General features: G+C 42.5%; 1 protein-coding gene across 4 annotated transcripts in view; it reads left to right on the forward strand.

Moving 5' to 3' along the window:
- The window catches only part of CABIN1 (calcineurin binding protein 1), a 4,301,447-nt gene that overhangs the window by 3,841,959 nt on the left and 445,199 nt on the right, over window positions 1–14,289 (forward strand). For all 4 annotated transcript variants that reach the window (XM_044068841.1, XM_044068840.1, XM_044068839.1 and 1 more), the window contains one exon: window positions 3,934–4,210. In XM_044068841.1, the coding sequence (XP_043924776.1) occupies window positions 3,934–4,210 (277 nt within the window). The remainder of the gene's footprint in view (window positions 1–3,933; window positions 4,211–14,289) is intronic.

Raw genomic sequence — 14,289 nt, forward strand, 5'->3', positions numbered from 1 at the left:
GGATATAGTTTCTGTATCATTTTTTACCTTCTTGTTTGACTACTGTCAGCCTTCCTCCATTTCATGTTGTGCCTTCATTCCTGATGTAGTGATATTCAAGTATGATCCCGAGTGACATCTGGGACGAGTCATCATCCAGGCAGGCATGGTGGTTATTACCCCTTACCTGCACTTTCTCCTTTGCTTGTCTCTGAGGACACAGGGAATGCCTTTTTTCCAGAAATGAATGTATTTCCCCATGACCTGGGTTGTCTGTGTTTCAGGACTGTACTCTAATTGTTCTAGGTCCAGGGAGCTATATGACAGCCCCCCCCCATTTTAAGTGTGGAGCATATCAGTTATTCAAGCACTGTTTTTGCGAGGTGACAGTGTCACAAAGTAAATCTACTGGAAGTTATGTTTGCCATCATTGATCTTTGTTCTTTAGCTCACTGTTTTGTGACCATTCATTATGCATGTGTATATATATATATATATATATATATATATATATATATATATATATATATATATCTCACACAAAAAAATCATAATTTGAGGTTGACTGAAACTGGTTTTCAGCGAGCTGTTTTTGAGGTACCAGCACTCACAACAAGTTCCTTCTGCAGCTAGGCATGATTACTTTAACTGCATAATCTAGACCCAGACAATGAGGGCATTTCTTTTAGGTCTTAAATCCTTCCAGTTAGTGGGTGACATGAAAGCTTATGTCACCATGGGACACCTACTACATCCACAGTACCATCGCTAGTTTGGAAAGCATATGTCCTTTGTTTCTGCTGCTTTCCATCACCTGCAGGCCTGTATAAAGTGGAGCCAGGTTAGTGATGGTTGACGGAAATAAGTTGTAGTGACAGGAAATGTCTAGTTGCTGTAGATGTCCAGTTTTTTTTTTTTTTTTAGGGACAAGAAGTGGTGTGTCAGGACAAGAAATGACAGGTGTGTGGTAGGTATTAATGTGTGGGAGTGCCTGCAAGTGACTTGCTAGTGTTAGATGTGGGCTTGAATGGGGAAATCCAAATGGGTGTTATATGCTAATCTAAGGTGGATAGATGTTCATTAGTTGTGAGACCTAGTAATGACATAGGTGTTACTCAGGTGTAGGGTCAAAAAAGTAACAGGTAGGTGGTGTCCACTGCTTAGTTGCAAAAGCAAGAAGTGAAAAGTGTGGGGTAGATTTTCATGACATGCAGCAGATAAATGAGACACAGGCTGTACATTTTGATCAAGTGTACAGACAGGGGAGAGCAGGTGTTTGGTAGAGGTTAATTGGTTCTAGATGACAAGAGGTGTTTGGTAGGGGTTACTGGTTCTAGAGGACAACAGGTGTTTGGTAGGGGTTTATTGGTTCTAGAGGAGAGCAGGTGGTTGGTATGGGTTAATTAGTTCTAGAGAAGAACAGGTGCTTGGTAGGGGTCAGTTAGTTCTAGAGGAGAAAAGGTGTTTGGTGGGGGTTAATTGGTTCTAGATGACAAGAGGTGTTTGGTAGGGGTTACTGGTTCTAGAGGACAACAGGTGTTTGGTAGGGGTCGATTGGTTCTAGAGGAGAACAGGTGCTTGGTAGGGGTCAGTTGGTTATAGAGGAGAGCAGGTGCTTGGTAGGGGTCAGTTGGTTCTATAGGAGAACAGGTGCTTGGTAGGGGTCAGTTGGTTATAGAGGAGAACAGGTGCTTGGTAGGGGTCAGTTGGTTATAGAGAACAGGTGCTTGGTAGGGGTCAGTTGATTCTAATGAAGAACAAGTATTTGGTAGGGGTTATTTGGTTCTAGAGGAGAAAATGTATTTCGGGGTTATTTGGTTCTAGAGGACAACAGGTGTTTGGTGGCGGTTAGTTGGTTTTAGAGGACAACAGGTGTTTGGTGGGGGTTAGTTGGTTCTAGAGGACAACATGTGTTTGGTGGGGGTTAACTGGTTCTAGAGGAGAGCAGGTGTTTGGTAGGGGTTAACTGGTTCTAAGAGACAGGAAAATTACATGAGTGGTAGATATTGTTGTGGTGCAGACTTAGGAGATTGTTGATAGTAAGAGCAGGCCATGAGTTGTGAGTGAAAGGTGCTGACTGTGTGTATGAACAGGGGACAACTGTGAGTAATTAAAAACAGGTGTGACAAGGAGTGATGGTGTACAAGGTGTTGATTGGATCTAAAGACTAGAAGTGACAGTTATAGTTACTAATAAGGTGTAGGTATGGGGAAAATGTGTGCAATAGTTGTCGATAAGTTATGAAATAGTAGTCATAAGCTCAGACAGAGGAAGTAAGATTGGCAATAATTAGTGTTATTCTGGCATACAGCATAGGCAGTAAATATTAACTGTGCAGATAAGCTCGTCTTACCTTCCATGCAAAAGAATCTTAGGGTAATTCTACTACTTTAAACTTGAACACCTTAAGCAAAACCAGAATGCTGTAGTACAGATAGAATGAGTCATATGGCTTCCCAGGTTGCATTTTAACACATTTCCAATCACCCACCTGTTAGTAATGAGCTCATTTTAAGCACTTGTTTGCCTCTTATTGAAGTATCACAGGGCACTTTTACAGTTGAAAATGCTTTCGTGAAATGTCTTTTTGAGTTCATTAAAGCATGAGATGAGAAGCAGGAGATCTTTTCTTTTCTTTCTTTTTTTATTTGTCTCAGTTTTCACATCAAGCAAAAAATGTCTGTTTTGTTCTCACTTTCATTGCTGGTTGCTATGGCAGCCCTCCTCTGCGTCCTAGAGGTGCTCTTAGGACATAATTGCATGTTTTGCTCATAACCCCTTCAGTCAGTTATTAAAAGGAACAGAAGGGGGCTAGGAAAACAAGGTCTGGGATCTTTTTTAAGAATAATCGGTTCATGCTGGTGAGTCTCTCGTATGGCAGAGTACTCTGACAATGTTTGGGTCTCCCACCAGCTCTGAGCAGATGACAGTCTGTAATGGTACTGAGTAACTAGTGAGTCAGCAGTGTCGTCATGACCATCAGATAAAAAGATTGTTTTTATCAGTCTCAATTTTCAAGCAAGTATTTAAAAAGAGAAGAGAAAAATCCCTCAGATGGACAAGATATGTCTGCATTCTGTCATCAATACAAAAGTCAACTCAAGTTCTGCTACCAAAACACCAACACTTGCATTAACATAATGGTAAATTTGTGGTATTTTCTGTACTTAGACTTTAAATATGGTGGGAGAGTGTAAAGTAGTCAGTGGTCTTTGTGTGGCTGTTAGCTGGATTATTGTGTATCATGTTACCATTTGATCAATAAGGTTATGCATCTTAGTCACTGTAACAGTAAGTAAGGTTATACAACTTCATAGCATGAAACCATTGTGCATTCAATTATTTGGTTTGCTCAGAACCTCTATGGCTTCATTCCCTACATTATCTTTAGTGGCTTTGTCCACAGAGAGCCTGCTGGTGGCCCTCTGCATCATTGTTTGCCTTGGTATGGGGTTCTTGGTCTCTCTGCAGTGTTTTGTGTGGAAGGGTGCAGAGCTGCGGCCATTTTTTTCCTTCCATACAAACATGTAATCTCTTGGATGTCTTCACAGGTGTATGATATACAGGCGAGTAGCAAAGGTACGTGTGTGTGTGTGTGTGTGTGTGTGTGTGTGTGTGTGTGTGTGTGTGTGTGTCTTGTTTCTGTGTGTTCATTGACAGCCATGCATGTTACTTGCCCAGGGCCTGTCTATTGCTTGCCATTTTAACTGATAATCTGCTTAAAGTTTACTGTTCAGGGAGCAAGTTCAAACTTTGTATGTCTCTCTTTCTTTCTTTCACCATTTTCGTGTGTGTTTTATTGGTCCTTAAAAATGAATAGAAAGAAAATATCACATGCAGCCTTGGATGGTGAGTGGATTAATCCCAACCTTGTAATATTAATAATAATGAAGGTAGTTGATAGAGGTCTACTTGAAGCACTGACTAAAACTGTTTTTTCCTTTTTCATTACAGCAAGTAGGAGATACTCCAACAACCCCAAAGCACTCTAAAGATCACAAAGACATCTTCTTCTCTGCGATTCCTCCCACAGCCGCACCACCATGTGTGCCTCCTGACACTGGGACATCAGAAAACATCCTCCGGTTGAATGATCAGCCATCAAGACCTAAGCCCACCTCTTCCTCACCATCTTCATCTTCAGTACTGCCAACAAACAGCCCTCAAGACACTGAACAGCCCCTCATTGGAAACACTGAACCTCCGAGCAGCTTGTTGCATGTAAAACAGGGTAAGTTGATATAAAAATAAAGCTTTATGTTCAGATGACATGACAGGACAATAGTGTTCTGGTTTGTTGTGGAGAGCTGACTTCCTGGGAATAGTAAGGAGCCTTTAGCCAAATGACCTCTGATGTTTGCAGCTTGTACAAGGGGTGAGTTTGAGGGTGCCAGCCTGGGCATCTTGTGCATGGGTAGTAGGTGAACCAGGAAGCTACACAAATTGAGAACTAACCCATCTAAGATTATACAGACCATTTTTTATTTTTCCAAATGGGAAGATGTGCACCCTGGGTATACTGAAAAGCTATATAAAGTCCATCAGTATAACTAGTGACTCATTTGGCTGGGTATTGAAGTTCTACAGTGTGAATAAAAGGCATGTAGTTGTATTGTAGGTGAGTGAGCAAGGGGTCAACTGAACCCACAAATGCTTATTATTCTGATCACATATATCATGTAAGTGACTTATTTTCTCGGTTGTGCTCTAGCAGTCCCCTGTTTTCATTTTTTATGTTGTTCATTGTTGACTTTGAGGTTCAACTTTGGTCTTAGTTAAAAGTAGTTTCATTTTGGATCAGATGGATACGTGGTTAAAAAAAACAAGTAAGTAAATGAGGAAGTGTGACTGGAGCCATGCTGACGCATTGTGTGGTTATTAGTCTAGGTGAGGAAAGGGGAAGGAGTCAGCAGTTTGAGTGACCAGGTAGATGTCAGTCTGATCCCATAAAATGTCACCAATGTTGGCGAGTAGAAGAGACAAAAATCTGCATGAATGTAGAGCTCGTCTTGATCCTGTCAAAGATTTGTGGTCATTGTGAGAGGGAGAAGTTACATTCTGAACCCCATGAATAAGGAATGATCAGTCTGACTCCACAGACAGTCTGTGTGACTAGGGAGAGGTCAGTCAGTACATGAAGAAAGTCCGTTGGTATAGGTGGTGAGAAGGGAACCCTATAAAGACTTTAAATTTATTTTGCTATGCCCTTTTTCGAGGTTAGTATACTGTGCCTCTGTCTAACAGTGACACAGAAGTGATACCCGGGGTAAACCTACAATCTCCCATCCACTCATCAAGATTCCTCTTGAGGAGAGTCAATGAGGGACTCTGCCTAACCTGGACTGGGATTTTATTCCAGAGTGAAGGGAGTCTCTGGGTTATGAATCTGTCCCTCCAGCATGTCCTATTTATTTCAGTGCTGAGGTTCAAGTCTCTTGAGCACGTAGCTTGATGGGATTTGGATTTTCTGAGGTGCAGCATGTCCATTAATTCCGGGTTGGACATGGCTTTATACGTCAGGCACAGATCGCCTCTGAACAGGCAGTATGCCACTGAGTAGAGCTGGAGTTTCTTTAACCGGGCAAAATATGGCATCTGTTTGAGCCCTTTGATCCTCTTGGTGAGGAACTTTTGGGGTCTTTCCAGTTGCTGCAGGTGTCTGGTAAGGTACATCCCAAAAGGGGCATTGTACTCAATAATGGGCCTGATGAGGGATGAGTAAAGAGGCACGATGACCTCCCCTGATCTAGATGTGAATCCCTTCATGATTAGGTGGGCTGTATAAAATGTTTTTCTAACCACTTTGGCCATGTGGTTGTCAAATGAGAGATTGCTATCAACTTGGGTCCCCAGGTCCCTAATTACTTCTTCTGTACTTAATGGATTACCACCTATGTGGTAATTTGTGGGCACTTTGTTTTGCCAAAGGGATGACTATACACTTTTGGCATTTAGCTTGAGGCCATGGCTCTGGCACCAGTTGTCTGTTTCTATGAGGCCCTTTTGGAGGATGCTTGTGTCGGCTGGAGAGTCGATTATGGCGCCCAGTTTGCAGTCATCTGCGAACTTGGTCAGCCACAGTCCTTCCATGTTGGCCTGTACCTCCGAGAAATATATACCGAACAAGAGAGGTCCCAGGACTGAGCCTTGTGGGACACCACTTGTAACTGGTTTGGAGTCTGACATGGCTCCAGCAATTCTAACCATGTGGGTTCTGTCCTTGAGCCAGTTTGCAATCCGTCTAGTGACATAGGGGTTTATATTTAAGCTGGTGAGCTTATCTATAATGCCCGAGTGGGGTATTGTATCGAAGGCTTTTGCGAGGTCCAGGTAGGCTGTGTGGACCACCTTTCCCTCGTCAATGGCCTTGGTGACTGTTTCAAAGAAATCAACCAGGTTTAAGAGGCAGGATCTGCCCTTAACAAAGCCGAACTGGGTAGGATCCAGTGTCTGTAGGTCCCCAATATCTTTATTTATGAGGTCCATGATGATCCTTTCCATAGCTTTGCAGACCAAGCTAGTCAGGCTTATGGGGCGATAGTTTTCAGGATCCGTTGAGGCACCACCTTTATGGAGAGGGATCACTGTTGCTGTACGCCACTCTTTGGGCACATATCCTGTAGTAAGGCTGAGATTGAACAGTAGTTTTATGTTTGGGTTTAGCTCTTCTTGGAATTCATGTAGGGCGCAGCCAGGACACCGTCTGGTCCCATTGATGCTGTGTTTTTGCTTTGGAGAGGCGGCTTTTACCTGAGCATCTGAGATGTCAGGGGGGCAGCACTCTGTTGGGATAGATATTTGCCCTTTTGGTGGGGGAGTTTGCTGAACCTGTCAGCTAGGATGTTGGCAATGTCTATGGGTTCGGTGTATTTTTTGTCATTTTGGACTAATTCTGAGCATATCTGGGAATTACCACCCACGTTCCTAACATAACTAAAGAAAGCCTTGTGATTATCCTTAGTGTCCTGCGCAATTTTTCTCTCGAAGCTGGCCTTAGACAATTTTATGAATGCCCATATTTTTTTGCTAATACTGATCAGTGATGTCTTCCCTTTTTGGGATTTTGCTCTATCATTTAGTAGCTTCCTCCTTCTATTGTATAGTTTGTTTATGGCTGGGGTCCACCAGACAGGACATTTGCCTTTGGAGGATTGGGTCTTGGTTTTATTTGGGATCGCATGATCCATGCATTCCTGAAGGTGTTCATAGAATGCGTTTATAAAGGATTCTGCGGTCTGGGCCGTATTTTCCACAGGCCCGGGGGCTTTGAAGGATTCCACCTCGGTTTTGAGGAGTGTGAAATTTGCTTTAGAGAAGTTTTTCACTGTGGTTTTCTGGGCAGGGGGTGGGGTCGGGATGTGAATATCCAGTGAGATTAGTTTATGGTCTGATCTTACCAGTGAGGGATACACTTCTGGTCTGGAGCATAGAGTCCCCATGTTGGTGATGATCAGGTCCAGTATGTTTTCCCTCTTGTGGGAGTGGTAACAAGTTGTTCCATAGCATTTGAGTTTATAAATTCTAGGAACCTTTGGGCTAGGGTGTTGGAGCTAGAGTAATGCTCCCAGTCTATGTTTGGGTAGTTGAAGTCGCCCAATATAATGGTGTTTGGAGAGACCTTCATATTTTCCAGTGTTCTCAGGAAGGCCGAGTGGGGTTCCTGGGTTTGGGAGGGTGGTCTCTAGTAGGCTATAAACTGGAAGGCAGTTTTACCCACTGTTAGTTGCACATGGATAGTCTCTGATGCTTCGTGCTTTGCCACCAACCTGGAGGTGTGGGTATCTTTGATGAATATCGATACTCCCCCTCCTTTTGTGGTTCGGTCCAAGTTTTGGGGCCGAAAAGCATGGTATGAGGTATAACCTGGTAGTGCTGGGGTGCTCTCGGGAGCCCTGAACCAGGTTTCTGTTACTGCACAGATATCGATGTTCTCCATGCTAAGGAGAGTTTCGAGTGTGTGCATCTTGAGGTTTAGACTTCTGGCGTTGATAGCATTACTCTTAGTTTCTTATCCCTTGTGATACCTATGGAGGTGGGTTTGTCTTTTGAGCCTTGCCTAAAAAAGGCACTATGGGGGTAGCAAGAGCCTTTGCCAATATCTGAAAGCCCAGGGGTGACAGGTGCAAGCCGTCCCTAGCGAAGCATCGTGGCTTGTCGAGCATATCATCCCAAGCTGACAGGCATTGGATCCCCTTTGAATGACACCAGTACTTAAGCCAATTGTTGAAATTGATCATCTTGTCTTCATATTGTGGCATCATTCTTGGTGAGGGTAAGATGCTACTCAAGGTCAGGGTCATACCGGCCTGGGCTACATGCTCAGAGAGCTCCTCTATGTCTCTTTTCATGTAGTCCAGGGAGGAACGTCTCAGGTCATTCACACCAGCATGGACAATGACTGAGTCATATTTGTACTTGCCTTGGAGTGACCTGAGTGCTTGTGTTATGTGGCGGATCCTAGCGCCCGACATGCTGCTCACCGTGACCCTCTCCTTGTTCAGCCTGGTGAGCGGGACATCAGTGTGCCTGACGATAGAGTCACCTATTACAAGTGTATCAGGTGTGTTGTTTAGTCTTAAGGGCTGTGACTGTTCGGCACACTGGCTTTGTGAGATATGTGTTGCACGTGTTTTGTTTTGGGGTAGCGGTTGCTTGGGTGTCTGCTTTGGAGGTCTCTGCTGCTTAGGCAGATCTTTATTTAGAGCCTCCAGTATGTTTTGTGTGATTATGTGTTTGGTTTGCTGTCATGGTAGGTCTATGTGAGACTGGAATTGTAGTGAGTGTGGTTTCCTTCTCCTCCTGACTGGTTATGCCAGTACTGAGTTGAGAGAGCTTAGCCTCCAGTTTGGCTATATGGTTGCATCTCTCACATGTGTTGGAATTTGTTGGGAGGAGGAGAGGGTTGTCTGTGTACATGAGGCAGTTGTAACATTGCCTCAAGATTCCCAGATTCACCAGCTGGACCGAGAGGAGATTGACAACTGACCTTTGGACATGCTAGAATAATATTGGGAATTCCTTTATAATTGAAAACAAGGGCCAGTGGGGAGTGAGGGTATAGTGCTTTTAATGTTTAGTGCTGACTTATATAATTGCTTTAGTGAGCAAGTGCCAGGTAACTTAAGTGCAATGTGTTACAGGTAACTTAAATGCAAAAACGACAAACAATAACTTTCTTTCAAGTGAAACAAGGAAATAAGTACAGTAAGCAATGCAGATATCACTAGTGATCCACAAAAGTGCTGAGAAGCCGCGTATTAGGTGGAATTAGCGTTCCAGGGAAATAACAAGCAAACAAACAACAAGCATATAAACAAAGCTAGATTCAGCAGGCCTGGATCTAGTCTATGCTACAGCAAACAAGGTGTACCAATTTCAGTAAGATACAGTTCAAATATTCAGGCACTATAAACCTTTAACCAGAAATTCCCAGCTCAGAAGGGCAGAGTCCAGCCTCTTCTCCCACAAAAGTGCAGACCACGAACCTTCTTAATGTAAAATAACTGGCCTGAAGCCCAAGTGCTTAAACCAGAACTAATACACTTTAAGAATAACAGACACTGGGCTCTCAATCAGCAGTTCCCAACTTAGAAGGATGAAAGCTACCTGTCCTGCCACCACAGTGCATGCCACAAACCTTCCTAATGTAAAACAACCGGTCTGAAGCCCAAGTGCTTAATCCAAAAGACTTAGAATGATAGCTACACTTTAATCAAGTTACTACCAAGCAGTAATAAATACAATTGAATACTTTAGAGAATGCCTGGATTAGTGCTGAAGTTACACAAACAAAGCTAGATCCAGCAGGCCCGAATCCAGTCTATGCCACAGCAAACAAGGCGCACCAACTTCAGTAAGAAGCAGTTCAGATATGCATGCACTATAAGCCTTTAACCAGAAATTCCCAGCTCAGAAGGGCAGAGTCCAGCCTCTCCTCCCACAAGAGTGTGGACCACGAACCCTCTTAATGTAAAATAACTGGCCTGAAAGCCCAAGTGCTTAAACCAGAATTAATACACTTTTAGAATAACAAGACACTGAACCCTCAATCAGCAGCTCCCAACCTAGAAGGATGTAAGCTACCTTTTCTGCCACTACAGTGCAGACCACAAACCCTCTCAGTGCAAAACAACTGGTCCGAAGCCCAAGTGTTTAAACCAAAAGGCTTAGAATGAGTTACACCAAGCAGTAAAAAATACAATTGAGTACTTTTAAGATGATGCAAAAGTAAATATGAAAAGTGCTGGTAAGTGTGACTGTGTGACAGGTTAACTTATTGCATTTATGGGTATTGACAGATTATTGCTTCCTGTTTGTAAGCAATAAAGCAAAGCCGCAGTGGTACAGTGGTAGCGTTGTTGCCTCACAGCAAGAGGTTCTCCTGTTCGATTCTCGGCTGGAGTGCCTTCTGTGTGGAGTCTGCATGTCCTCCCCGCGGTCGAGTGGTCTCCCAAAGACATGCGTGAATGGGCGTGCTTTCGCTGAAGGTTGGGCGTCAGGCTGGCAACTCGGCACCATAAAAATCTACTGCCAATCATTAGCAGACCGGAGCTCCGCTGTGGCAACCCCTAACCGGGAAAAGCCGAAAAGACAAACAACAAACATTGCTTCCTGTTTGTCTGCACTCAGAAAGATTATTCACGACGACTAAGTATGGATCTCTGAAGGCTGTCCTGTGTCAGTGATCCAATAGGGAGGGAATGTTGACTGTAGAAACAGTGATCTGCAGTAAGTTTCTTTTTTTGTCGTTATTTTATTTATTTATTTACATTTGTTAGCTGGGTAGAGCACTGTTGACAACTGTCTAATCTCAGCCTCGGCCTGGATAGAAACAGAAAAATAATTTGCAGTCAAGTCATGCAGAGTTCGATTACAAAGCAAACCGTGTACAATGAATACATACAGTATGTACAGAAGTATATATTTTCAAAATTCCCTTAGTAATGATTGCCTAGAATTCATCTGATGAGGGATATGTAGGGATGGTCAAGAATGACTGTAAGAGGAGTTGGGGAAGGGGAGAAGGTCATGAGAAAAGTGATAGAAAAGGAAGGTGAAGGGATTATTATTGTAGACTTGGACTCAGGCTTCTCATAGTGGGATGCTTAATGTCTTTATAACCAGTGATAATGGGGAGGGGGACATATGGGATGCAAAGGAGTAGGACAGCTGCAGCCCCCTGCTTTACCCACAGATGATTGCAGGTGGCTGTGAAACACACGGGTTGGTCCTTTCTTGATGGACTGTATGTTTTTGTCTTGTAATTTGTACGTTTATATGTATATTTTGGTAACTGGGCTATACCATTGATCCATATGGACATATTTCAGGTTCAATCTGGAAAATGAGTATAGAAAACAATAATTATACCCTTAATAGCTGAACCATTAAAACACAGCAGAATTGTGGATATATAACATATCAAGTAAGTAAATGTATTCGGTGATAATATTTTTATATAAATTGCTTACAAATCTTGGCAAAATTAAGTGGTATGTGGAAGGAACAGGAAGTATAACGTGTTATAGATAGAGGGTATGAAGAGATTAGTATAGGTTAGAGAGAAGAGATTATAACGCTAGGGACAGGGGCAGAGAATTGGATTGTTGCACTGAGAAGATGGTAAGCTTTGTTTACACTAGGGGAAATATAAGCATGTATTTGCTTGTTTACAACTTCAGAAAACTTCCAGTACAGAAGGCAATATGTCAAACAAGGGCAATACACCAGCAGCTGTAAAATACAGGAACTTTATTAAAAGGTGAGCGCTTCCGCAGTGAGACCCACTGCTTCATCAGACAACCAAACAGAACAACATTACACATTTAAATAGTTAGACAATTAATGTATTGTCCACTTAAAACAAGCCCTCATACCTGAACCATTAAAACACAGCAGAATTGTGGATATATAACATATCAAGTAATTAAATATATTCGGTGATAATATTTTTATATAAATTGCTTACAAATCTTGGCAAAATTAAATAGCTAATTAAAACACCTAACTTAAAGTGCAAACCACAGCAGTGCATTCATAAACATTACTTTAACTTCTTGGCTTTAAGTGCAGGTTTCAGGGGAACACTGTCATTGAGACCATACCCCCTGTGTGAACCTAATCGCAAAATCCACTGTAACTCAATATTTTCAGTTTTATTAATAATGTCCCCTAACCTTGAGCCAATTTCCATAGCATGCAAAACCTGAAAAACAAAGGTATGCTTATTGCCAGCCTGAATGGTATGCTTGGCTAAAGCACTAAAAACAAGCCCCTTCCTGGTGCAATACAGATGGTCTCTCATTCTCCCCCTCAACCTACGGTTGGTCTTCCCAACGTAGAATCTGAAGCAAATAACGCAATGCACTACATAGACTAGATGTTGGGTATTAGTCAGCCCTGGCCCTAAGTTGCCACAGCCTATCCGTCCCAGGGTGCTTAAAAAATCTGGATTCATCTATGTACTCACACTAGGCACAAGAGCCACATTTAAGGGTCCCACCCCAGCTTCCATCAAGTTTATGTCTTCCAGGATAGCACAAGTGCTGCATGAGATTAATTTTGTTTCTAAAAACAAACTTAGTTTGGGTCCAACAAGCACTGAAGTGCATTGATCAACCTGCATAATAGACCAGTTCTTTTTCAAAACATCCTGTATCACTTCAACATCCTGGGAATAGGTCAAAACTACAGGGATAAATGAAGGGTCCACATTCAATCTATTGGAACACAGGGTTTGGCCCGACCACCCCTTTCATTAAACACCTTACGATAGGCTTTGCATATCTCATTCTGTTTATACCCCCTTGATTCAAAAGCTGCTCTCAAAGTCTCCATTTCCAAACGGAGGTCAGCCTCATCACAGGACAAAGGAGATATACGCATAGCCTGCCCAGTCAAGATATTAGAAAACACATGCTGAGGACGCAAACTGTCTCTATGAAGAAAGGAGGGAACATAACATTCCTTCCTGTGCAATTTAGTATAAAATCTCTCCCCTTCTCTAACTGTAGTCACATCTAAAAAATCCACAGACAATGCTGTCCCTCGAAGGGATTGGCATGGTTAGGTCAGTCCTTTTAGACTCCAATAAGTTCTCTTTTAGTCAAGTTGATTTTTTATGTATGTTACTTGAATTGTTACTTGAGAACAACATTTTTCTTTTTGATGACTGTTTTTACTGGCAGATATCAGGAGTAGCAATGGGTACACGTTGTGCCATTTCATATGCCAATCTTGTAATGGTTGGCTGGGAACAGCAGAATGTTTTGGATGCTTATTGTGGTAAAGTGTGTTTTTATCACCGATTTGTGGACGACCTTTTTATTGCTTGGCATGGGAGTGAGAGTGAATTAAAGGAATTTTTTCATATGATTAATAGGAGTATTTCTTTTCTACGTTTTACTATGAACTATTCAGCACTGTCTGTGGATTTTTTAGATGTGACTACAGTTAGAGAAGGGGAGAGATTTTATACTAAATTGCACAGGAAGGAATGTTATGTTACCTCCTTTCTTCATAGAGACAGTTTTCATCCTCAGCATGTGTTTTCTAATATCTTGACTGGGCAGGCTATGCGTATATCTCCTTTGTCCTGTGATGAGGCTGACCTCCGTTTGGAAATGGAGACTTTGAGAGCAGCTTTTGAATCAAGGGGGTATAAACAGAATGAGATATGCAAAGCCTATCGTAAGGTGTTTAATGAAAGGGGTGGTCGGGCCAAACCCTGTGTTACAATAGATTGAATGTGAACCCTTCATTTATCCCTGTGGTTTTCACCTGTTCCCAGGATGTTCAAGTGATACAAGATGTTTTGAAAAAGAACTGGTCTATTATGCAGGTTGATCAATGTACTTCAGTGCTTGCTGGACCCAAACTAAGTTTGTTTTTACAAACAAAATGAATCTAAAGCAGCACTTGTGTGCTATCCTGGAAGACATAAATGTGATGGAAGCTGGGGTGGGACCCTTAAATGTGGCTCTTGTGCCTAGTGTGAGTACATAGATGAATCCAGATTTTTTAAGCACCCTGAGACAGGTAGGCTGTGGCAACTAGGGGCCAGGGCTGACTAATACCCAACATCTAGTCTATGTAGCGCATTGCGTTATTTGCTTCAGATTCTACGTTGGGAAGACCAGCCGTAGGTTGAGGGGGAGAATGAGAGACCATCTGTATTGCAACAGGAAGGGGCTTGTTTTCAGTGCTTTAGCCAAGCATACGATTCAGGCTGGCAGTAAGCATACCTTTGTTTTTCAGGTTTTGTATACTATGGAAAGTGGCTCAAGGTTAGGGGACATTATTAATAAAACT

Source organism: Protopterus annectens, chromosome 4.part0, assembly GCF_019279795.1.
Source record: "Protopterus annectens isolate FY-2018-M chromosome 4.part0, PAN1.0, whole genome shotgun sequence".
NCBI classification, from domain to species: Eukaryota; Metazoa; Chordata; order Ceratodontiformes; family Protopteridae; genus Protopterus; species Protopterus annectens.